At 34.0% G+C, this 25,021-nt stretch overlaps 1 protein-coding gene across 51 annotated transcripts in view; it reads right to left on the bottom strand.

Annotated features, from left to right (window-relative positions):
* Positions 1 to 25,021, bottom strand: part of Ppfia2 (protein tyrosine phosphatase, receptor type, f polypeptide (PTPRF), interacting protein (liprin), alpha 2) — a 463,969-nt gene that overhangs the window by 54,512 nt on the left and 384,436 nt on the right. For 32 of the 51 annotated variants that reach the window (XM_030245137.1, XM_006513776.4, XM_006513780.4 and 29 more), the window contains 7 exons: positions 23,885 to 24,020; positions 21,328 to 21,548; positions 20,559 to 20,796; positions 19,151 to 19,180; positions 15,573 to 15,703; positions 13,556 to 13,710; positions 8,985 to 9,078 (listed from right to left, as the gene is read on the bottom strand). In XM_030245137.1, coding sequence (XP_030100997.1) covers positions 8,985 to 9,078; positions 13,556 to 13,710; positions 15,573 to 15,703; positions 19,151 to 19,180; positions 20,559 to 20,796; positions 21,328 to 21,548; positions 23,885 to 24,020 — 1,005 coding nt within the window. The remainder of the gene's footprint in view (positions 1 to 8,984; positions 9,079 to 13,555; positions 13,711 to 15,572; positions 15,704 to 19,150; positions 19,181 to 20,558; positions 20,797 to 21,327; positions 21,549 to 23,884; positions 24,021 to 25,021) is intronic. The other 19 variants (XM_017313972.2, XM_017313974.2, XM_017313977.2 and 16 more) reach the window with 1 other exon arrangement.

Below are 25,021 nucleotides of genomic sequence, written 5' to 3'. Positions count from 1 at the left end.
TGGCCTAGGAAATAGGTAGAAATAATCTTGGATAAGTAGAGTAGTCTAGATTTCTGGTGGTATTTTTCTTTCTGTCTTTCCATCTCTTTCCTTGATGCATTGTAAACTAATAAGCAGAAGATGAATGTTGAGTGATTGGAAAAAGAACGAACTCACTAAGAAGAATCATAGAAAGTGGGAGGAGTGTCAGTGAAAGAACAACACTATCCCAGAGGCACGGAAGGCATGAATGAACCAGGTACACTTCCCTACTGAGAGTTTTCTCCAGCAGCTCAGACAGCCTGAGTTACATAGTAGAACATGAGAATTCATTGATGGCTATGGATATGACTCACAGATAAAAGTAGAGTAAGAAAATTTAACATTTTTTTCTTCAGTTTACTGAAATTCTGTACGTGAAATATTAGTTACAGAAGGGGCAAGGGAGGACGTAAAAAGTATACTGAATATGGAAAGAAAGATATTATTAAAAGATCATTGCACTAAACTTAAGCAAAAAGACTAGTGTTAGGAACCAATGATCTGTCCAAACAGGTAAGTTCAGAAGAATAATTAGCATCTAGTGCTTAGTGATCCTTATTAAGGACAAACAACATATCTAAAAGGTATAGGTATAGCTCATCATAACAATACTTCATTCAACATTTGATTGTTAGTAATAACTTCAAGAAAATAGAATTCTCTAGGGTCTTTTAAAAAGATTATGAAATCTTTATTTATGAAATCTACACTGTCAGCTCATATTTAGAATATGTAGAATTTACAGAATATATTAGAGTATGTCTGCACATGTATATGTATATATATATATATTACATAAAATTTTAAGTGAGAAGCTTTTGAGTCTAAAAATTATTATTCCATAAAATGATGGAACGTTAGTGGGTCAACTCTGAAGAGAAATTTGCTTCAGGAGTGGCCATAGATAGGATATACTTCTTCAAAGACTTTAAGAAATGTAGATACTGGAGAGGAATTGAGAGCAGTGTGTGTGTGGGGGGGGGCGGGACCATAATCAGGATATATTATGTGAGAAAAAGTTTTGTTTTTCAATATAAGGGAACAAAAGAAAAGTAATTAGAAGAAATGTAGTTACTATTGCATAGCTGTGTTCTTCATATTGAATTTATATCTAAGAGACAGCAGGGAAACTCAGAAACAGGAAGCTCAAGAGAACTTAAAAAGTTCTGAGCTGATAAATCCTATAAGACTCTTTTGAAATTGTCTACAGCAGTGATTCTAAACTTGGGTGACCCCTGTTGGGGTTGAAAGACCCTTTCACAGGTGATACATAAGATGATTGGAAACCAAATATATTTACATTAAGATTCACTATAGTATTTAAATTACAGTTATGAAGTAGCAACAAAAATAATTTTATGACTGAGGGTCACCCCCGCGGGAAGGACTGTATTAAAGGTCATGACATTAGGAAGCTTGAAAGGTATTACTCTACAAGCTTCATGGAATCGTCTTCAGGAATCAAGTTTTCATGAATCCTGACTTATGTTGAGTGTCCAGGCTGGTTTCGTGTGACAACTTGACACAAGGTTGAGTTATCACAGAGAAAGAATCCTCCCCTGAGGAAATGCCTTCACCAGATACAGCTGTAAGGCATTTTCTCAATTAGTGATCAAGGAAGTAGGTCTCATTGTGAGCGGTGGCTTCCCTGGGCTGGTAGTAGTGAGTTCTATAAGAAAGCAAGCTGAGCAAGCCAGGGGAAGCAGTCTAGTGAGCAGTGTCCTTCCATGGTCTCTGCATCAGCTCCTGGCTCTAGGTTCCCGCCCGGCCGTGTGTGAGTTCCTGTCCTGACTTCTTTTGGTGATGAGCCACAGCAATGTGGAAGTGTAAGCTAAATAAGCCCTCTCCTCCCTAACTTGCTTCTTGGTCATTATGTTTTGGAGAGGAATAGAAACCCTGACTAAGACATTTGAGTTAGACATTTTAGTGATGGTAGCTACCTTGCAGTCACCCATTCTTTTGAAAGTAATTGAATAAACTCATTAGACCACCAAGCTAAACTCTAGATGGCTTTTTTTTTTCTTATTGTCAATGCTGTATGTGGGGTGAATAGATGCTGCTCTGGGTCTTCCAAGGAAAAGTCATTTTATAGCAGAGCTAATATGTAATACTATACTTGCAACAATGAATATATTGAATTATCCTTGGCTAAGGTCAGCACTGTATTTAAATGTAGCATAATTAATGGAATTCCTTCATTTGGTAAAGGAAAACAAATATTACTTATTACTAAATTTTAGATAGATAAGTTTTAAATAAATAAACACTATAGTCTCGCATTTCATGTGTTCAGATTATTGCATGGCTTTTTTCTCATGAATGTAATATTTTTATAAACAGAATAATATATGTATTGTATCTATACATGTATTATAACAGAAAGCATTATTTTTGTAAACAAATACATTTCCTGCAGTTTTACTCCATGTTGTACCTGGAACAGTATGCTTCCCTTTTAAAAATATTGTTTTTAGAGATGGTAGTATAATTATATCATTTCTGCTTCACTTTTCACTCTCAAAACTGTCTCATGTATCATCTTGTTCCTTTTTGAATTCTTGAATTTTTTCTTTAATTGTTCCTAAATTTATATATAGATATGTATATGTATGTGTGTGAATTTCTAAATCCACAAATACAAACTTCTCAATCTGTGTAATGTCTCAGTTTATATAGTTCTGTTTACTTGTGTGTATATGTCTTCAGGATTGCCTATTTGATATTGGATAATCAATTGTTGTGTTCTTCTCTGAAGAATTTTTCCTGCTCTGTTCTTATAACTTACTTGTAGTCCTTTGTCCAGAATTGAGACATCATAAGATTCCCCTGGCCACATTAACACATTTATTGATATCATCCTTGTTCAGGTCATGTATTGTCAACTAATTTTGGTGGGACTTCAAAAATGCAGCTTTTGAACTTTCTAGGAGACTTCCAGAAAAGTAGTTTGTGTGCCAAAGACTCCATGTGCTACAAGAGTAATATATGTTAAATAAACAGAATGATGCCTAGCCTTGCGAATTTTATTTGTTCACTGTTGTTATTGGTTGATGCATATAAAACAGATATACTCATGATTATGGAAGAAAATATGAAGAATGAACTTAAGCAGAGACAATGTACACAAAGCAGTAGAGGAAATCCTAACCAATCCATTGATAAGGGTTTCAAAACCATGAAGTTCAAGATGATAAGCCGAGCCAGGTGTGGGTAGTGAAATAAGTAGAAACGTGGCAATAAGGCAGTATAGAGGCTACTTTTGAAGGTATTTGAAAACTATTCCAAGGAATCCAGGCAATGACTGAAGGATTTTAAGGCATTCAGAAATATAATTTAGATAAATATGCTTATCTAAAATATGAAGAATGGATTGTAGAAAGGCATTCTGGAACAAGAGAGTCTGGTATAGAATGAGAACTGCAGCTGCAAAGAGACTCTGGTCTAAAAGGTCAGAAAGAGTTGTAACCGGCAAGATTTAAAGTAACATTGGCAGTACCGTAAGGACTCTGTACAGGGAAGTATGTAAACAAAGCAGAAGCCTGGGGCTTGGGTTTTGTAAACTTACTGGAAATTAGTATCCGTGTTTTGATTTGCTCTAAAGATCTTCTCTTTATCAAGTTCAAGATCCAAATCATAATTCCATGTATTCTGGTAAGGTACTTATGCAAGACAGCTGGATTTTTTAAAAAGGCATTCAAATGTTCTTTTGACTTACATTCAGCTCTGATTTGAACTCCAGCATCTTAGAGTAAGGACAACTTAAAGAGCAGTTAATTCAATCTCTTAGGTAAAGTTGATTCACCAATTAAAATCCTACCATATGGACATGTTAATTCAATTGGTCTGAGTTGTATGTAATCACAGGTCCATTCTCCCTTCCAGGTGTTGAGTACTTTCCTTGAAGAACTGCAATTACCAGTAGTAACTCTATGTTAAAGTTGGCTCAACTTTATCAGCTCAATGGCCTCTGTCTTTGGCCCCAGTTCTTATCAAAAGAACAGAAGAGCACATTTTTCATTGACACAACTCTTCACATTGCCTGGGGTCACATTCTACACATTCTCCAATCTTTCTACCAGAATTTGAAACCATGTCTTGATGTCTCCTAACTCTTTTTGACAATGTTTCTCTGAATTAGCACAAAATTAATTTAAAATATATTTCCCAGAACTTTACACAAAGTCCACATACAATCTGATTACTGCATAGAATTTTGATCCTTCACCACCTTTGCTGAGTGTAAAATTTCTTATTAGGCATTGTTAATTTACCTAATTTATAGAAATTATCTTCCCACCTCTGAGGAGCTACAAAGATGTATGCACCTGTAAGTAAGTACACTTATAGTAGTCCTGCAGTTGACAGAAGAATTATATAATTATTTCTATTGAAATTCATAAATTTTTGATACATGTATAAAGGAGCTTACTGAAATGCTTTCTCTAAAATCTCAGGTGCACTTTTTCTTACATGGTTCGACAAAAACCTGTTCTTATTTTCGTCACTTATAATAGCGCCTTGTGTGTACTTTTCATTTTCTTTAGTAATCATCAAATCTTTTGTTCAGCTTCTTTTGTCTGAAAGGTCATTGGTCTTAATCTTGAAGAATATGTTTCAAATAAGAGCAACAGGTGGCTTTCAGGCTGTGACACTTTCATTATTCCCTCTAAAGACTTCTGACTTAGATAAATGGTCGTGGAACCAGAAAAGCTTAAGTATAGTATTTTGTCTCCATGTGTGACTCCATGCAGACATTCCCTGTAAAATGGAAATGTCAGTAACCTTCATGGAAGTCACTGGGCTATAACAATCCTAAATGAATGGATGAAGTGTTACAATTCGTCAAATTTGTCCTGGACTCATTTTTTTTTTTTGGTCAGGACTTACTAAGTCAAATTAATAATAGGCTATTTAGTCAGACCAATAGTAGACTTTATTTAGAAAATAAAATTCTTCCAGAATTTGTAAAAACTTGGACTTTAGTATCTAATTAGCCCTTATCATTTTAACTTCTCTAAATCAAAATATTTCTTGAAAGCATAATGCATGTATATGAGTTCAATCATGCTTATCCTATAATCAAAAGTTACTCTACAGTTGGATCAAAATAACTCTCTCTCTTTTCTCACTTTTTTCCTTTCTTCGAATAGATCAGATATAGATAAACATAAACAGAAGAAAGCACTCCCATTTCCCTTACCTTTAGCTTTCATGCAAGAGCAGTAAATTATTATTCCTGGTTAGTCTTTATGTCTTACTTAGTTTCACAAAATATTTTTAATTCTTCTTGGCTGGAGCAAAACAGGTCTCTAATGTGATAGGTCAGTCAAGTACAGGCACAAATCCAATCTCTGGGTTCTGAGGAAGAGCGTGAGACATATTTCCCCGGAGAAATATTGGGTTTAGGTTCTAAGAAATTCTACTATACTAGATCATTTTAGTTAGCTGCCCACCAGAAGATTATAAGTAATGGTATGGACCCTTGACTGACATATACTGGCTGTAGAGAAAATTCTTACTTTTCATACTTTAACTGGATTTTAATAAACATGCTTATGAAAGCACATTGCAGAAATATGATCTATTATTTTGATCTGAATGAACCCTGGCTCTGATTTCTCATGAACCCGCTAAAGGTTCAGTCTTTACCAGTTGCTTCTCTTTTATACTTTATGTAAATGAAGTCCATTTCTATAGTGTACTTAGAAAATGGACATATGGATAGAAGCTCATCTGTTTTCCTTCCAAGTACACAGCACCACGTATAAAGGAAAACATCTTCACATCTTTGAACACAAGTTCTGGACTCCAACTCATTTATAAGTTAAAACTGGCTCACAGTTACTAGATAAATATTTATTTAGTGGAAAACGTTGCAGAGTTTTGTGGTACCTTAGAGTATGAATAATTTAAGTGGCATTTGCTTTGCTTAGAGATATATGCTTGCTCTGAACCTTTCAAATGCTAAAGATTAAAAGTGAAGCATCTCAAAACATAATACAAATTATGCATGGAAATAGAGCCTCAGGACTGTGATGGGAATAAATTAGCCAAATCTATAGAGCTTCACTTTGAGCTCTTTGAAGTTCTGATATAAAGATTCATTGGTGGTGATTAAGGTTGACTGCTGTGCTCCAAGGATATAGTTGCTTCTCTAGTGTGGATGCTGTTGCTAGCTGAACTGGAGTGTAAATTGATTCAAATACAAAAGCAATGTTCACTTAGTAGTGTTATCTGTTCAGGAGGATGCAAAAATTAAACAAAACTCATACAATATTTTTCAACTATACATGAAGATGTGGGAGATTGTTTTAGCACATCTACTCCTTTCACTGAAAATTGATACAATGGTTAGAAGCCATGGGGAATATAACCATAAAAAATTTTGCTAAAATTTCAATGACTAATGCCTTTGGAGATAAATAATCACTGAGCAACATTTCTATAGTTTTTGAAAAGTGCCCTGCTTGCTCATGGTTGTCTTCAGAGTTAGGTAGTGTTTTTCAAGCATACATCTTTAGCTTTAGTCCCATCCAATACCAAGTTTCTTGGGATCAAAGAAGACGCTACAAATGTAAACTCTTTGGATCAATATACGTTAAGTCGTCTAGAATGACAACTCTACAGAGTGAAGATATAAGGAAGAAAGGCGAAGTGTACATACAATTCATTATGGCTGGGTTTTAGGTCAGTGCTTCAGTGTTTGCTAGCACACACATGGTCCTCCACCATCACAGTAAAAAAAGGCAACTTGACAGAATTTAGAAACGCCATGGAGACAAACCTCTGAGTACTCATGGCAAGAGTTTTCTAGAGTAGGTTAATTAAATGGGAAGATGAACCCTCAATGTGGGTGGTGCTATATCCAGGGTTGGACTTCTCAGTAAGACCTGTGTCCTCTGAAACTGTGAGTCAACAGTGAACATTTCCTGTCTTGGATGGCTATTGTTAGATATCTTGTGACAGCAATGAGAAAACCAACGTAGGAAGAACCTTAGAAGAGTGTCATGGAAACTTCACATAAAATTTGGGTGAACTGAAGCTCATTCAGAAATCGAGAGATTTTGGTTTTGTTGGATTGCTTGTCTACACTAGTCCATATTTGGCTAATTCACAACAGTCTATGTTTTTGTGTTTAAGAGATGAATGTTTTAAAAAAATGGCTGGATGGCTAAGAAAAGCAAATAAGCACTTCATGATCAGCATGATAGGAAGGTGAAGATGCAAAGTTCTTATTCCCAGCTATTCCCATTGCCAATGTTTAAAAAGGAGATGTTTGTTCCCATTGATAGGAAGAGGCACCTATAATGCAGTTAGAGAAGAGGGAAGGATGGGTAAGATCTCACCATCCAACACATGCAGAGAGGTCACACGCTAAACATGACAACAACACTGGAGATGACATTCTGAGAATAAATGGCTCAATCCTTGAAAGACTCAGAGAGCAAAGGCAGGAACTGAATGAGGACTTCTGAGACTTTTGATGGGAAATATTCAAATGATGAAGTTACGGCTTAAGAACAAGCCACTGATTTGTAATGCGAATAACAAACCAAAGAGTATAAACTGAAAGGTAATCAATACACAAACTAAACATCACTTTTTGATAACCTTGCAACTGAGATAACAGTTTCATGCAAGTGCTGACTAAATGTAAGATTTAATCACATCAAGTCTTACTGCACTGACTGCCTACATATGCTGTTGAGTTCTGTAATGGAGTAGTCAATATAAAGGAAAATATTTTATCTTTGTGTATTCTTTAATAAATTATGTCCACTAGGCAGATTTGTTTTAAAATTTCTTCTTTTTTAGAGTTGCAGTAAACTAGCCAGAATATAAAGAAAGGAAAGAAAAGAAGAATGTGCTCCACAGATAGCTATGAAATTAATGATTTAACTTTCTTAATAGGATTATAGAAATTAAGATATTTGAAGCAGGTTACAAGAAATATTGATATATATCTTTAAATTATCAGTAACTAAATAAGAAACATTTCATGATCTGTCACTTATTCCTATTCAAGATATAACATTCTCAAAATATTTCTTTTCTAGATTGCATTTCTATTGGGTCTGGATAAATAATTTCAGTAAATTATTGCCAACTAATAAATTATTACTAATGATGAGCCTGTGTTTTGTAATAGTAGAAATATATCTATCACAAAATGATATCTAGGTTAGTAACTATTCTTTAGTGGGAGGAAGCAGAAACATAAAAATATTAAAAAAATAAGTTATTAATGTTTTAGAGAGTGGAGAAGGAGCGACTCACAAAGAGAATGTGAATAGAATGAGATTATAATGCTTTTAAAGGCTATACTCTCAGGGCGATGCTTTTTTTGTCACTGAAAATGTTACTACACAGCTAAAAATACGTTATTTATGGAATCCCTTTCTAACAGCTGTTGAAGCCCAAGATTTTTTTTTCCATTTTACAAGTCATTTAAATGTTCCATATTACATGTGAATGGAAAGATACACTATCGGTTTCCTGACAGATGCCAAACAGTCTGTTCCTGCCTAAGATAACTTTATATTCAGCCAGAGAAATATTTTTCCTTCTAAAGCCTCCTTTATGAAGACTAGACACATAACTGTCATAAGAGGGAACACAAAATATCACTCCCGTTTTGTCATGCCAAATCAGAACTTCATTTGACTTCAACAGTGCTGTCAATACTCCTTCTAAGTATATTGTAAGTAACGACAGTTTGAAATCAATGTCTTGGTCACTGGTTTCAACTGTGTCGTTTCTGGTGTGGACGAGCTTTATGCTGATTTGAATCTCAAGTTCATTACTATCAATGTAGAACATGGGCACCATGTGCCTGAGAGAATACCAGGAACACTGTTAAGTGGTGTTAGTTCCCATTTCTTTCTTCCTTGCAAAAGAGACAAAAAGTTAAAGGAGCATAACAAAGCCTTAGAACGGTGAGAAAAATTAACCTCCAAACCTACTTTTTCTTCAGCCTTCTGTCCTTTTCAGCTTGAGTTCCAAGTTTGCCTAAGCCCAGGGATTCCTGTGCTGCAGCTTCTGTCTCCATGAAGCCTCCTGTGGAGAAGAGACTTGATATCAAAGTAGAGCTATGTGTTCATTCTGAAGTCAACATCTTGAAGGATTATTGGAGCAACTAGTGAGAGGCGTGCTTTCTGTTAGGATTGCCCTGCTATTAGTGTCTCAACATGCATCAGAGAACAAAGTTACACACACACAAATGCACTGAGAAAATCAGTGCAAAAAATGTACCTACCAATGATCATTCATTTTCAAAAGCATGGATGTGGAAGATAGTAAATGTGTATGTGTACCAACAGCCAATTGTACAATATTCAAAGTCCAGGCCCATTCTGTTTGACTTTTCTAGTGAAAGGTAAGAGTGAGTAATTGAATAGCAAGCTTGTCATATCTCCCTTACATCAAGAAACGTTCTACTGAATACAAACCTAGACATATGTTTTCAGTCCCAAATTTAAACATACAGACACCCTTACTGGCTTCTAAATGTTCTGCATTCCGAGTTTCTAGAACTCACTGTGTACACCTGGCTGAGTCTTTTGTTTTTATCAGAAGACTCATGCATTCTGAAATGGCCTTCTCATTGTTAAATATATGCCTGAAACAATTTAGGTCTGTTTCCAAAAGACCCCAGTAAGAATATTATCCTTGAATTAGTGTCAGTACTAGTGGGGTAATTATAGTATGCAATATGTATATATATGCATGTTATAGTATGTGTAGTATGCATGGTCTTGGTGTGAACAAGAGAAATTTCATGTGTTTCAGTTATGGAAATACACATTTTATAATGTCATTGATTCATAAACTGCTAACCACAGCAAAAAAATATGTGAGCTTAATACTACATCTTTCTTTCTCTTTGATATTTTGTGTACATAAAAAAGACATTAAGTCACATTCAAAGAAAATTATTCACTATTTTGAAGTGGATGAAGATATACACATGCTTTTAAATAGAAAAGATTTAAGTTACATGTGAACATAAGATTAGAAATCTTCAAATAATACCAATCTGATATTAATCATAACTTCATTCAAATACCATAACAAATTCCATCCTCCACATTTAACCAATACACCAGAAACTAGTGCAGGTCTCTTCATTATTCAATGGAAGTTATTGTCATTCATTTTTTTCCATAAAGTGATTTTAAGTACATGCTAGATCTGAAAATAGATATGTGTGTGCAGTCAACAAAAGTGATGGCCAGGCAAGTTGATGGATCATATTATTATATGAGGAACAGACTTTTAAGTATAACTATTTTCAGGAAAACAGCAAATAGTGTCTACCTACCCTAAAATTCTGATCTGCATGCTTACGTTCATTTTGAGATCCTTTTTTAAATTTTATTATTTTTTTTATTGGATGTTTTCTTCATTTACATTTCAAATGCTTTCCCCTTTCCTAGTTTCCTCTCCCTCTGATCCCCAACCCACTCACTCCCACTTCCTGGCCCTGCATACCCCTATATTTATATTTTCTTGTTTAAAGGCTGAGGGCTTGACCATGATGTGATTTCCTTATTATCAGAACAAAAATGTTCAAGTAGTGACTATTGTTTTTCATTTATTTACTTTAAATTTATTTGTAAATTAATTTAATTTACAAACTGATTTGTAAAGCTGGAGAGTATCAATACAGAATCTTGATAAAAACTAAATTCTTAGCCTGACATCTTATTACTGGGGTAGATAACTGTTTTTTTTTAAGTCCCCTTTAATCAAAACACATCATTTACTTGTCCAGATTCAACTCGGCGTAATGGAGATAGAAGGCCAACTGCATTTTATTCCTTATATCCGTGTGCAATTAATTCTGCAGGAAAGAGTTTTATTATGTAAGAAACTCACAGTGTTCTTCTATGGAAAGCCACCCAGTGACGAACTGAAAGCCTCCTAGGGAGCATTTTCAGATCTGAAATTTTCCATTATGCACAGTAATAGAATATTTTGGCCTCGTTTCTCTTGTCTGTGTATATGCCTTAGTGTATATCCATAAATTATCATTTATAATCAGAAAGTAACAATAAAAATGTTCTCTTAAAATGGAAATGAAGTGAATGACTGACTTAAAAGTCATAGAATTCTGGATGGCTCCATATGGTTTCACCGCAGATTGATGAGACAGGTCTATCTGATTAGTGAGGAGTTGCTTTCAGCTTCCAGGTCGTTGGATGATTCAGGCATTTTGGTTTTCAGAGTAATAAGAGAACAATTAACTTGTGATTTAAAGCTTTTTTTTCAAAATATTAAACGTTTAAATAAAACAGGATCTTTTTTAAGCAATGGAATCTTTGGAAGAAAAGAAAAATTTTATAGTGAGACTAGAAGTGGGTTTTGCTACTTCCTGAGTTTGGAGGAATTGATATGACTATAACTATAACTGAGTATAGTTTCATATATTCTGATCTAAAAATGCACAGCCTCTGAACGTATAAAATAAATCTTAGATTGCTAAAAGACTGCATTTTCTAGGCTTTAAGTTATATCCTAAGTAACTCAATAAAACACAATTTTGTTTGAAAAAAATCCTAATGGTTTAGTATTTTCTTCTCAAATTCAACTGAAAATAAATATTAAAAAAAGATCTAAATGTAAAGGTCAACCAAAAGAATTTTAGAGGGAAAAGGTTAAAATATAGAGCACATGTGTTAAATAAAAATGTTAGTCAATAAATTACCCTCATTTTAGCAAGCATTTTTACAGCACAAATGTGGGTTATACTACAATATGTTAAAATTGACCAATCATTTGGTAAAGTCCACGATAAGTCAGCAAATTAGATAAAACAAACATTGTTGACTGGTTTATGTTTAAAAACAGCTTTTAATTTCCTATGTTATGTTTCCACTGACTAAGGATCCCTCCTCCATGGAAATGAAAGTTGAAGAGGATTCAGCTGCCTCATTGAGTCATGACAGTCACAAGTGTGCATCAGCTCTCCATAGCTTCAGTTGCTTTGTGTGGTAGCACACCATGAGTGCCCGGGAAAGAATAATGAAAACATTTACTGTCACAAAATTCAAACGTGAACACCATGAATCTAAGTGATGGGGCATTGAGTGTAGATAATCATTTTTTAAATTGAGTAATCCCAGAACATACCTAGATAGACATAAGATTTTCCATTAGAAGCATTTTAATCTTTTCCCAATAACTAATCTCTAAAGGGGAATACACTGAAAGATTCAACCTCCCACACCATTTTTTGCCTGCTGACTAATCAGGATGTAGGACATAAGGTTCATTGCCACTGCTCCAGTGTGATGTTTGTCTGACTCTCACCATGATGTTCATACCTTGAGCTTTTAAAGCTGTAAGCAAGCCCTCAGTTAAATAACTTTTTTTTAAATAAGAGTTACCTTGGTCATGGTATCTTTTCAACCAAAGGAACTTTGACTAAGACCATATTCTTCCCGAAGTATCAGGGCTATAGCTTTTATTTCAGAAATTTAAATAGTTAATTTTGGATAATTTTTATATGTATGGATGTGCTTATATATTCTTTTCATAGTTATACACTTATTTAGGATCATTTCAAAAATACTAATTCATATATTCCTATTATTAGTCACTCCTGATAACTTATCCTACTTTAACATCAAATGCTTCATTTCTTTATCCTAATCTTATTTATATTCCTTAGAGTTCTTAAGGAGAAAGTGTGGTAGCTTTTACTTTTGCATCGTATTTTATCCACTTGCATCTTATTTAGTCTGACATTCTCATTTCTTTTTTTGTGTTTTTAGGTTTCATCACTTTTCTGCCAAAAAATATTTTAAATTCACATAATTAAGATTTTATATTCTTACATGCTCTAAGTGACAGCATATTCTTCTATTTCTTTTGCCTGGTCCTTTTGTGTATGTTTATAACATGTCTATACATGCTCTTGTAGGTTTTTCCATGGGAATTGGCATGGATATATTGGTGTGTATGTGTGGCTATGCACATGCGTGTGCTTGTGGGTATCTTCCTTAATCATTCTCCAAACTTACCTTTGTATTGTGAGTCACCCAATGAACGTTAGGGTCACTGATGTATTTAGTATGGCTGCCCAGTAAGTGCCAAGAATCCCCCTATCTTTAACCCTACCAGCGTTGGAGTTACGTATATGTACTGTCAGACTGACTTTTACGTATGCACTGGCAATCTGAACTCAAGTGCTTATAACTGCAAGTTTAGTATCTTATCAACTGAGCCATCTCTCTAGCTCCTTTTATGGTGGTCTTTCTTAGGAAAATCACTAAGACATTGTTTCCTCGACAATAGAATATGCATGACAATGATAACATTTGATTCACAGTGTTAGTGCGATTTCATTAAATAAGCATTAATACACCCTGGCTTTTTATTTAGCCTTAGTTAGCTAAACTGACTTAACAAAGTTAACTAAACTGAAAGCTCACTCCTTAAGAAAAGGAACTTGCAGGTGAGAAATGAAATATGGGGAGGCTCAGAAGCGACAAATTCAAGTAGTAGGAGAAAAGCAAAACCCCATACTTACGAAGCTGCCCGAGTCGAGCCTTCTCTTTTTTCCCAAATAAGCGCCCAATTGAAGACTTGATTCCTTTCTTCTTGGGGGCTTTGTGGAGAGAATCTTGGCTGCTATTGGCACTGCCAAGCCCAAGACTGTCTGGCTCAAGAGAGGCAGATAAACTGCTTCAAAACACAAAAGAGGAAAGACTGTTCATTTCGATGCACTATCCACGGAGTACACAAGGTTTCTATCTTTTATAAGCGACAAAAGAAGGAGAAAGTAGATGTTGAAAGTGATTTTTCCACTTTTCTTCGCACCTTTCTCTACGTTATTGAAACGTATCTTCCTTGGTTCCTTGGGTCTCCAAATTTTGAATAGAAGTGAAACTCATTTTGTTCCAAACAACTTTTATTCCTGTACACTGTAAAATTACCACCTCAGCTCAGTTTAATAACTGTATGTTTAATATATTTTTTGTTGAACTTACAAACCATTATTTTTTCACATTTTTAAAAATTTAAACAGAATGACCCATGTCAATATGTTAATTGCAAAAATGAAGCTGCTAATTTAACCGTTGTCTTTATGGGTGATCATTTTAGCCATCTTTTCTTTCTTGATCACACATCTGAGACTAATTCACTTACTATAAATGACATCTTATTGGGATCTAAAAGCAAAACTTTACAAATGTTCAACACCCTCCTCCTGACCTACAGCTATCAGTAAGATAATACTTTTGATGCATGGCAAACTGAAACGACTTCTACATGGTTGGTCAGTTTTCAATTTTGATCAATATGTCTGGCAATGTTTTAATACAACGTGTTCACTATATATTGCTATATATTGCTCATATATACAATTTTTAACTTTACTAATCCTATGTGTTCTGAGTTTCTACACCCTAATCTTCATAAAGAAAGAATTTTTCACTTATAAAAATATAATCCTCTGCTTTTGAAGAATAAAAATGTACATTTGTTTGAAAGCAGTAATTGAAATCAACCTAATAGATATAAATGCCTGTGTGCAAAGAAGTCATACTTTTCAAAAGTCATTTCTCATGAAGCTACTCATTAGAAAATGCAGTGATCTTTACAGAATTCTGTTTGTGTTCGGGTATGTGGCTGCAATTGATAACCAAAGAGAAGGCCGGTGTGTAAGATTTAAACTGAATACTGAGATATAATTATGCTATAATTATTGAAATCAATGTGAAAGTTTTAGACATTTGGATAGAATGGGATTTGGATAAAGAATTATATCGCAATGTTAAATACTCTTTCAGTATGTTTTCTTAAATTTTGGTCACTGTTCATTCTCATGCTAAGACCTTTTTATCTGAGGATTTTGAATCAACTCAGTAGCACAGGATATACAAAAAGTGAGGCCCAGGGGAAGACTTTCCAGACCTTAATTCCTCTTACAATTAAAAAAAATGCAACACAATATAACACAATAAAAATTTATAATCTTTTCCTACAAATAATAAAATTATCACTAGTCATAAACTTAATAGAAAATGTCTTCTTCATACGGAAGAGTAATTCTTATTCTCTACTAGGCTGGTAACAGAACACAAAGACAAAAGTGTATTGGCTTGCTAATTTCAAAAGTGAAAGTGATATATGACTGGTAATTTTCAAGTGTTATAAGAGATATAGAAAAAGGAAAAGCAGGAAAGAGCATGGTGAAAAATTATATTTCAAGTCAAAATTATGTACGTAAATTTATTTTTAATTATGTGTATACATGTATGTCTGTATGTGAGTCTCTTGTACATGAGTACAGGTGTGTGCAGATGGTATTAGAGGATACTGGATCCCTTGCAGCTAGAGTTCTATGCACTGAGGAGCTGTCCAAAGTAGGTGCTGGGGAGCAGGCTCTGGTCCTCTGCAAAAGCAGTAAGCACTCTTAACAACCGAGTCCTCCTTGAGTCTTATTTTTCTCTAAGTTATCAAATAGTTTATTTGGCAATTGCGAATAAAGACAAAGAATTTGGGGGAGGAAGTATTGAATATGTGTACTGCTTGAGCCTTACCTCCGGGCATCATTGTGGTAGGAAGATGGTAAGGTGTGAGTCATTCTGACGGCTCTGGGTGTTGGGGGAGGAGAAGTCTCGCATTTAATTGTGGCTTTATCCTCCCGTCCATCTTCTTCCACCACTGCAATCTAGAAATAGGAGCCATACATTCAGGGAGCTAATTATAAGTCCAAATGAAAGTGCCTCAAAGGAAGACTCATTAAGGTAAGGATACTAGAGTGATTCTAACACAGACATACATGTCTTACACAGGCAAGCTCTTATTAGTAAAGATATGATCTTCATATCTATTTAAGAGTAAAGCTGATACATCTTGAAACTAATGAGCTATTACCCAAAAATGTGGTTTAAGGGTAAAAAGGTCATATATCCATAGGAAGCTGTTCTTGCCATTCGTGGACACATTTTATTTTCAATACTGTATATAAACCCAGCACCTCTCACATTAGGCAAGGATGCCTCTGAGCCGCACTGCCATTCCCTGGATGAATGCTCTCTACAAAAGGACCTGGACACATTTCAGGAAATGTATTGAAGAAAAGAAGTTATGCCCAGTAAGGGTCTTACAGCAAAGGCATCCTTAAGCAAACATATGGAAAAGGGGAAGGAAGACAAGTTGATAAAATATGCTTTGTCAGAAAAAGTGGTTTACATTAATAAATACAATGAAACACAGAGTAAGCATGTTTAAGACACGTAGGCAGAGTGCTCAACAAACATTTATACAGAGAAAACAAAATAAATCATGTTGTGGGTAATATGAAATATAGTTTTTTTCCCAGTGAGGCAAATGAAAGCTAAGAACATAATTCCTAAAATTGTTCAATTTTGCTACAATTGATGGGAAAATTTGAAAGCAAGCACAAAATATGTGAAGCTTGAGAGCAAAGAGCAATGTTGTTCAGAATCCTGAAAAACTCCAAAACAGCATTCAGTTTTCAGGAAATAGAAATGCAAAATGATTATTTAAATCCTTTGGCACAAATCAGAGTTCTCATTGCATCATACAGCATATGTAGAGAGAGTAAAGTTATGGAAAATTGGCTATTGATATATGAATTTGGAAATACACATGAGAAGTGCTTCTGTGGCTATAGCACCCACTTAAAGCTGTATACTGCAAAATGCCTTACTGGTTTCTACCTTAAGTATACTGGGCACTGAAGTTGTTATATATGATGAAGGCTTCACGCATTCTAGGGACATAATGCTGAATTTTTCCAACCATTTATTTGTTTGGCTTGGGTTACTCTTACAATTCATGGAGACTCCTGAATATAATCCCTTCCCTCCATTCAACCATATGACCCTATATGAAGAATGTTTTCAATAATCATTTTCAGCATGACTTCAGTGTGATAATATCAAAGATGTTTAAGCCTGCATCTATTCTAACCTGCTTGAGCATAGTTCAGATTCAGTCCCAGCTTATTAGTATTTTCACAGTTTCATGATGTAACCATAATTCTTTCCTGAATGGTTCCTACTAAGAGGATTCATTTCTGCTTCTCGATTTTCTCCCTGATTCATCTTCGAATAAAATTTACCTCTATGTACCATCAAACTACACTCTTCCCAATGTCAGATATTCAAAAACATTAGACTAAACAGATCCTAGGCCTTGAGGTAGAAGGATTTTGCCATCAGTCAATAAAATAATTATAATGCTTATATTAATTCATTTTTCTGATAAATAATAAATCTTTGCCCTTACACAACAGTTTTTGGTCAGTTTTTCCTCCTGCAATCTTTTGTTGCAGTCACCAATTTCCTTACAAAGGCATTCATCCAATCTTTGTTTTTTTCTTTTCAAACTTTTTAAAACATCAATTACTTAGATTTCTTTCTATATTCAAAATTGTGTTAGATCATTTACAGCATGTAGAGGAAGTCAAAAGCTGATGAACCTGAAGGCGAATTTGATCGCTTAGAGCCAACTGGGAATGTTAAGTTGATGTTCTATCCATATACCTGGTCATATATGTATAGTAAAGCTGTCTCTATGAACTAGTTATATATATAGAAACTTAGTTTTGTAGGTAGGTCATAGCTAAGAAAAGACACAAAAATTCCCACCAACCTAAATATTTTTAGTAGTAACATACATATATTTAAGAAATAATTAATGATGTTTTCTAGATTCAGATGTGTTTTAACATATATTAACTACCAAATATTTTTCATTATTTCAAGATATCAAAACTTATTTATTTTTATACCATAAGTATCAGTGTTTTCTCTGCCTGTATGCATGCACAGAAGCCTGCAGAGGCCAGTAGAGGTCCTTGGGTGTTTGTGAGCCAGCATGTGGGTGCTGGATATCAAACTCTAGTAAGCTGTAGCAACAGCAGGTGTTCTCAGTGCCTGAGCTATCTCCACAGGCCCTGATCGCCTCATCTGGAATATTGTGAGTGTCAAGAAGGAAGCTGTAATCTGAAATCTTTTCCATGTATATCCAGAATCAAATTTGTTGTGTTTTGTATTGACTTCATATCATATTTGGTGTCTTGATTTTATCCCATAATTAAGAAAATGGTCATTCTTTTCTCTATATAAACTCTCTCTCTCTCTCTCTCTCTCTCTCTCTCTCCCTCTCTCTCTCTATCTGTGTGTGTGTGTGTGTGTGTGTGTGTGTGTGTGTGTGTGTGTGTATGTTCTACTATGTGCCACTGTGTTCCTTTAGGTCAGAGGACAACTTGCATGTGTTTGTTTTTCGTTCTTTTCTTCCTCCATGTGGGTTCTGATGTCTTAAAATTTATAGTAAATACCTATCTTGGCTAAGTTATCTAATTAGATTGTGTCTTACAAGGCTAACTAATAGGTAGAGATAGTAAACTACTTTGTAAGTAATTTTATATACAAACCTATTAACTGAGATCTTGTTCTATGAATCACTCTCACTAGATGTTGTTTATACTCCCGATGGAATGATAACTTGACTGAATTGCCCAGGAAAAGATGTTCGACACCCTATGCCACCTGAACTTCTATCAATCCTAAACTTGCTTATCTTGCCTTTTCTTCATTTTCTGAAACAGAAACACACACATACACACACACACGCACACACACACACACATGCACACACAAACAAAACAACAACAACAACAAAAGCCCTAGCTCTTAAAAAAAAGCCTCTTGCATATCCCTCCTGCTTTCTCAGTGCACCGAGTCCTGTTCTCTTTGGAAATTTTTGGTAAAGAACTGTTATTTTTTGATAAGTGTGCCAAGATCTATTGGCACATCATTTAGTAACAATAAGTGAAACATGAAAAGCAGACAGCAGTGGAAAGAAATGAAAACAACCAGTGCTGTTCTAACACTGATTTTAAGGTATCTTGCTTTACCATGAGTGGCTTATATAAGTCACTTCTCATAATTGAATCTTTTCCTAACAACCAGAAATAATAGTATTTTAAATTATTTGCTGTTATAATCATATCTTGAAACTCAGCAACACCTAAATACATAAATATTTATTCCATGCTAATAAATAGTTTGGACAATAATATTTTAGGTGCTTTAAAGAAAAAAATGATGCCCAATTAATAAACATTTAAAAGTTTTTACATTACCTTTCTCCGATGTTTCCTTAGATCACTTGGCTGTTAAGGGCAGTAATAAAAGAGACATAAAAGAGAACTAATTAATGATTACTATTTGATGATGTTATAATTTGGCTAGCATCAATAACGTGATTATCATTTTTCATTCCATACTTTCCTAAATACACCCTAATATTAAATGAATAGTAGTCAAAAACAAATTAGTTTCAAAATGATTATTTTTCTACAACGTTTTATGTAGATTAAAGAACACCTAACTATAGATCTTTATACAAAATAGTGAAGCTGGTTATAGAGTATTATTGTGTGTTAAAGACTTCCTGGATTGCATACACTGCTTTTCTGGCATAGATATTTAAATTGCCATTTTCCTTTCAGAAACTGTTTTATGAACTAAAATTTCAAACCTAAGTGACCATAAATACTTCATTATTATAAGGTAAACAGATGATATGAATCAGAAAGAAGTAGTATCAGGTGGTGAGACAAAGAAAGCAGAGGAAGGGGTGGTAGATAGATAACTAACATATGGATGTTTGAAAACATCATGTAAAAACCTAGCATTTCATAAGTTTCTGAAATACATATATACATTCCTATGAATAGTTTGATTGGAATTATAGAGGGATAATACTCTTTCCTAAAACCAGAGGTTACCAAGTAAAACACAGTGCAGGTGTAGACTATCTTCCTTTGAGTTGCTGGTTGTTGATGTCCTAGAGACAGCCAAAAGTTTACAAATTACTGTCAATGCTTTTTCACTGCAAACCAGAACTCTATAAGTTTTTATTGCTAAAGACACCATACATTTCTTTTTAATCACAAGATATGGAGAAATCAGGTTGGAATGAATAAGAAATTTCCTCCATGTTGTCTAGCTTTTAAGGTACTAAAAATATTATTAACATGATATAGCAGTTGATCATCAGCAGTTTTACCCATCTGTGAATCCTCTGAACTATAGTGATGGGCTGTATGGTATGGCTATCTTGGTGCATTATAGTACATAATTTTTGCTATTATCTAAATTTATAAAGGTACTGATATACTTTTCAACTGATAAAAGATACCCATGGTTTAAGTAATTTTAAAGTTCTGATGTGTATTTAGATTCCTGCCTTCCTAGTGGCTCTGAGAAAGTTTTGTCAATGTCAATGGGTACTGTTCCCTTAACCCATAATGTGATGGATAAAGGATGTTAACTATCAGAAATGGCTATTGTGATAAACAAATTCACACACTATTTACATATGTAAATATGTAAATAATCAATGAAACGCACAAACAGCTAGATGAGAGGAAATATCCTGTAGCATTTCTAAATGTAATTGAGGAAAATACATAATAATAAAAAATATTAAAAAAAAAAGAATGCATAACTGTAAAAAGTCCAGTTTCTCTGGACGCATAATCATACCAGGGTCATCACTCCCATGCGGTCCATTTCCCTGGCAGGGCTTCTTGGTGTAAGCTTTGGCGTTGAGTGTCCACTTGGGGGAGATGAACTGGCCAGTGATGAAGCTGTAACAGAGGCAGTGATGGAGGTACCTGGATGGACCCTCGCCAAATTCAGCCCTTCTAAGCTTACACTAGCCACTCTATTCTCAATTTCTTCAGCACGCAATTCTGTCGATTCCTTTTCTTCTTGAATTAGTCTAGAAGATAGAGAATTAGGTCTTTTTATTATGAGGTCACTTAATGGCAATTAGATTTCGCCTAATAAATACTCAGTTAAGTATTGTGAAAATTTTATTTCCAACCAAGCTTTTTCCATTTCTTCTGATGTTGAACAACTTTAAATTTCATGGAATTACTGACTATGATTAACAAAAATAACTTTAGTCTATTTTCAAATTATTATAGTGTATACTTGAAATTTCAAATTCTATACCTTTAGCTGCATAGTGGAACTTTCCACTGAACAATCTCTTCTGTATATAATAGGTAATTATAAAACATTGTCATTTCTACTATGAAATAATTCATATAAAACACATATTCCATATGTTTCATTGGCTCTGTGTTTTCAAAGTAATGAAGGTAGACATAGTTGTATAAGACTATAATCCCACTTCTGATTTTCTGAAGATCTATCAAGGCACCAGGAGATGCTAAGCCTAATATTTTGAGAAACATATATAAAGTATTAAGGTTTTCTAAGCTGTTAACACAATCAGTATCGATACCTTATTTCTTTATTGATTGCATCCAATTGTTCTTGAAGCATCATAGCTAGAGTCTGGGCATCAGAATGGCCACTTGGAGAGAGAAGATCCATTGAGCTAAAAATTGTTTCTCTGTCATCATCATCAATATCAGACATTTCAGTGTCACTTTCGAAAGGGTGGCTTCCTAGTACTCCAATTTGCTGAGTTCTGTTCCACTCATGATCTCCAAGGGATTTCACCTGAATAATGAGCGAACAAATCAGATACTCATATTAACAGAACTAATCAGAAAATTGACAACCACAGCAACAACATCAGAATATACATGCATGCCTTCACAGCTGCCCAGTCAAATGCAGATTTTGAGGAAATATTTCAATGTAATGTTTCAATAAAATTTATCTTGACATCCTATGAAGTGCAAGCTATTAATTGTTCACTTAAATAAATATTTTGGCAGGAACAGAGATGATAGATTTTCATTTCATTTATATTCTAACAGCTTTCAAGATAGCAATTGTTATAAGCTCTCACACTTGCGACACCTTTTTTTTCAGACTTCTAAATGTAACAATCCATTTAAACTCAAGCATTATCGTTTCTTAATGTAATTAGTCCTGCACTTTTCCTATTAAAAGATGAGCACATAAACATTATTAGGTAACATATTGTATAATAATTGTCTTTTCAAAATTTACTTAGTAGGTTGATCAAAATATTATTTTCAGTATTGGAAAACAACATAATTTCATCTCCACTGTCATGTTCAATTGTACCCTCAGTAACCTTTTAATGCAAACATGGTAATTTTAATGGCTTAAGTTTTTAAATATAAATACTCTTCTGTTTGGGGGTTTTGAGTAACCAATAAATCAATTGCAAACTGTGATCCCAATAGAAAGGCTCTAGAATTTTATGCTTTTAATATAAATAATTTCACTGCTATAGTCATTCAAAATGAGTTATGTAGAAGATAAAATTGTACTTTGTGGTATATTTAATCAATGACTAAAGACCTGAAGTAGAATTTGTGCTTTGAAATATTTTGTTATAAAGAACATAAATTAATTTCTCTTAAAGTAAGAAGGGACAAACTGAGACTATCTTGTCTTTATTTGTTCTTTTATATTTTCCATGTTTTCCACAATTATTATATACTACTGTGACAGATTGATTTACATGTGACCTATTTATATTATCAACCAAAAGCATTAAGATCCTATTAAGGGAAAAATAAAATTTTGATATAATTTTAAAATGTTGTATAAACAAAATATGCTTAGGGAGAGAGGAAATTTGTTAATTCTCATACAGCTGTAATGATTAAACAGGGACACTACCTAAAGTTTAAGCTATATTCAATGAACCTCAAAAATATGTTTGCATAATGAAAAGCTGCTCATTGACAGCACCAGTTGACATGTCAATCTGGATGGGGGAGATCGCACAGGGCCCTAAAGCCTTGAAGAAGAGCTACATGCAAAGAATGGCTGCTGAGAGAGGAATAGTCTTCTCTTGGGACAAGTGTTCTGATGGGTTATCCAATCCCAGGAGATCAGCGCTAAACATGTCTATATACCTGAGCAGGTTATAGTTATAAAATGCATGTATTTGTATATGTCAATAATAATTAAAGTGCCATGAATTTGAGAGACAAGTGCAAATGACTCAGGACTTGAAGGGAGAAAAGGAATAGGGGGAAATGTTATAAATGTAGTATTCATACATGTAATTCTCCATAAAATTAAAATTTATTCTTTCATATTCTCCTCCTCCTCATTATTCTATATATACTTCTTGCATGTTCTGTAAAGAGGGTGTCCTGTCTTGACAAAAGATATCCTGGGTCTGTTGTAATAATGCAATAATGGACTCAGCAGGGTGCTTTGTATATACACATATACGTACATAGTGATAATTATTAAATATGAGGTTATGGATTTGAGAAGGAGTAGGAGATGGGGAGGAGATGGATTAGAGAGTGGCAGTGGTAGACATTACAAATATATATAGTGACATTCAAATACTAAATAAAATAAGTTATGAAATAAAGGAACAGAACTACAGTTTATCTTGAATAAGTCTTCATAGGTACTTTAAAAAATCCATGTGCATTTTTAAAGAGGTGTTTTCAAGATAGCAAATTTTAACAAATCATTTTCTAAATATTATAGAAAAATATAAATGTCAGTACTCAAGAATCCAAATACATAGAATACCCATTTGTCTGGAAACATAATATAACACTCTTCCAGTCACTATCTATATCTAGTTGCAATTTTGAATCAATCAGGGTGCTAGCCCCATAAGGTGGAACACTAAAACTTTTAGTGCCTAAATCTTAAAATTCCTGAAGTTGGTATAAAAATTGCACAAAAATTATAATGACAGATAAATAAATATGTGGAAAGCTCTAGTATATATATAACACATTAGGTAAATTTAAAACACATCATTTTTTATGCACAAAACTAACATAAATTACTGCTGGCATTCGGGTGTCTAGTAGAAATTCTATTTAGTATAGCATCCTGCATCCTCTTTTTAGCTAAAATGACTAAAGAAAAGCAATCACCTTTGGTTCATCTCTTCGCACACCCATGCGGCCTCTCCTTGGTCTTCGTATTACTTTAGTGGTTCTGTAATCAGACTGGCTGTCTACAAGGGACCCAACTGAATACCGCAACTCAGTGGAGGTGTCTATATGAGTTCTGAAAAACAGAAACAATAAGATTGAGTCTCATAAAGTAAATTTACAACCACCTGCTTCTAAATTATCAATGAGTCAAAATCTCTCAAGCAAATAAACTCCAAGAAAGAACAGCGTTATTCTTGTTAAGTTTTGGGACACGTGCATCAGGTGATAGAGCAGATATTTATTCTTGAATGTAAGGTGCATATTTTTTTCATTTTAGACTACACTCATAACCTTGTTTTTTATTATTTTCAATGTTTTACTACAATAAAACATGCTAATATTAATAGTCAATGTCAACTGATTTAAATTCTAGACATTCCTTTATTCATCATTTTTCTGTATCTGAATATTTCTCTATTTTAAAAAAGGTTTTTGGTTGTACTTACTGAAAAATGTATCAATTTCTGAGTTCAGAACTTTTAAGTTTTATTGATTATGAAGAAATATATTAAAATTTTCTAATGCAGTGTTCTGTTGTCCAATTTAGAGAAACAGTAATGTGCTCATTTTACAGTGAATAATCTCATTTTTGTAAATAGATAGGATTTTAAGCTTTGAGTAAATCATTGTTCAAGGTGGCAACAAATCTTGGTAATCACACTTGATGCTGCAATTTGCTTAGAGATAAAATAGGTGGAAAATTACTATTGGAAAATATCACCACATTCATTTTCAATAAACATGGTAATAAACTATACTGTAATCAAAATATAGAGTCAGGTACATTGTCTGTATGTAGATTTATAGCAAGTTCAATTTATTCCTGTAATCATGGCGATGATAACAAAAACAACCTCATGCTGTCCTATAAAATGAAATCCCAGATCTATCATCAGTAGGTGTTTTCTGTTCAACTTGAGGCTCCTACTGCTTGATCATATCACCTCCCTTAACTAACTTGGAGATTAGAGATAAGCACTTATATATTTGTCAAGATCTATAAAACTTAGATGAGCTCTGGCTCTTAGTCGCAGTGGGAGATGATCACATAACTTAAGGAAGACCTTGTTTTAC

The sequence above is a fragment of the Mus musculus genome, chromosome 10 (assembly GCF_000001635.26).
Source record: "Mus musculus strain C57BL/6J chromosome 10, GRCm38.p6 C57BL/6J".
Lineage (NCBI taxonomy): Eukaryota > Metazoa > Chordata > Mammalia > Rodentia > Muridae > Mus > Mus musculus.
Note: the sequence above shows the minus strand (reverse complement) of the source record. Positions and strands in the feature narration are given on the sequence as shown.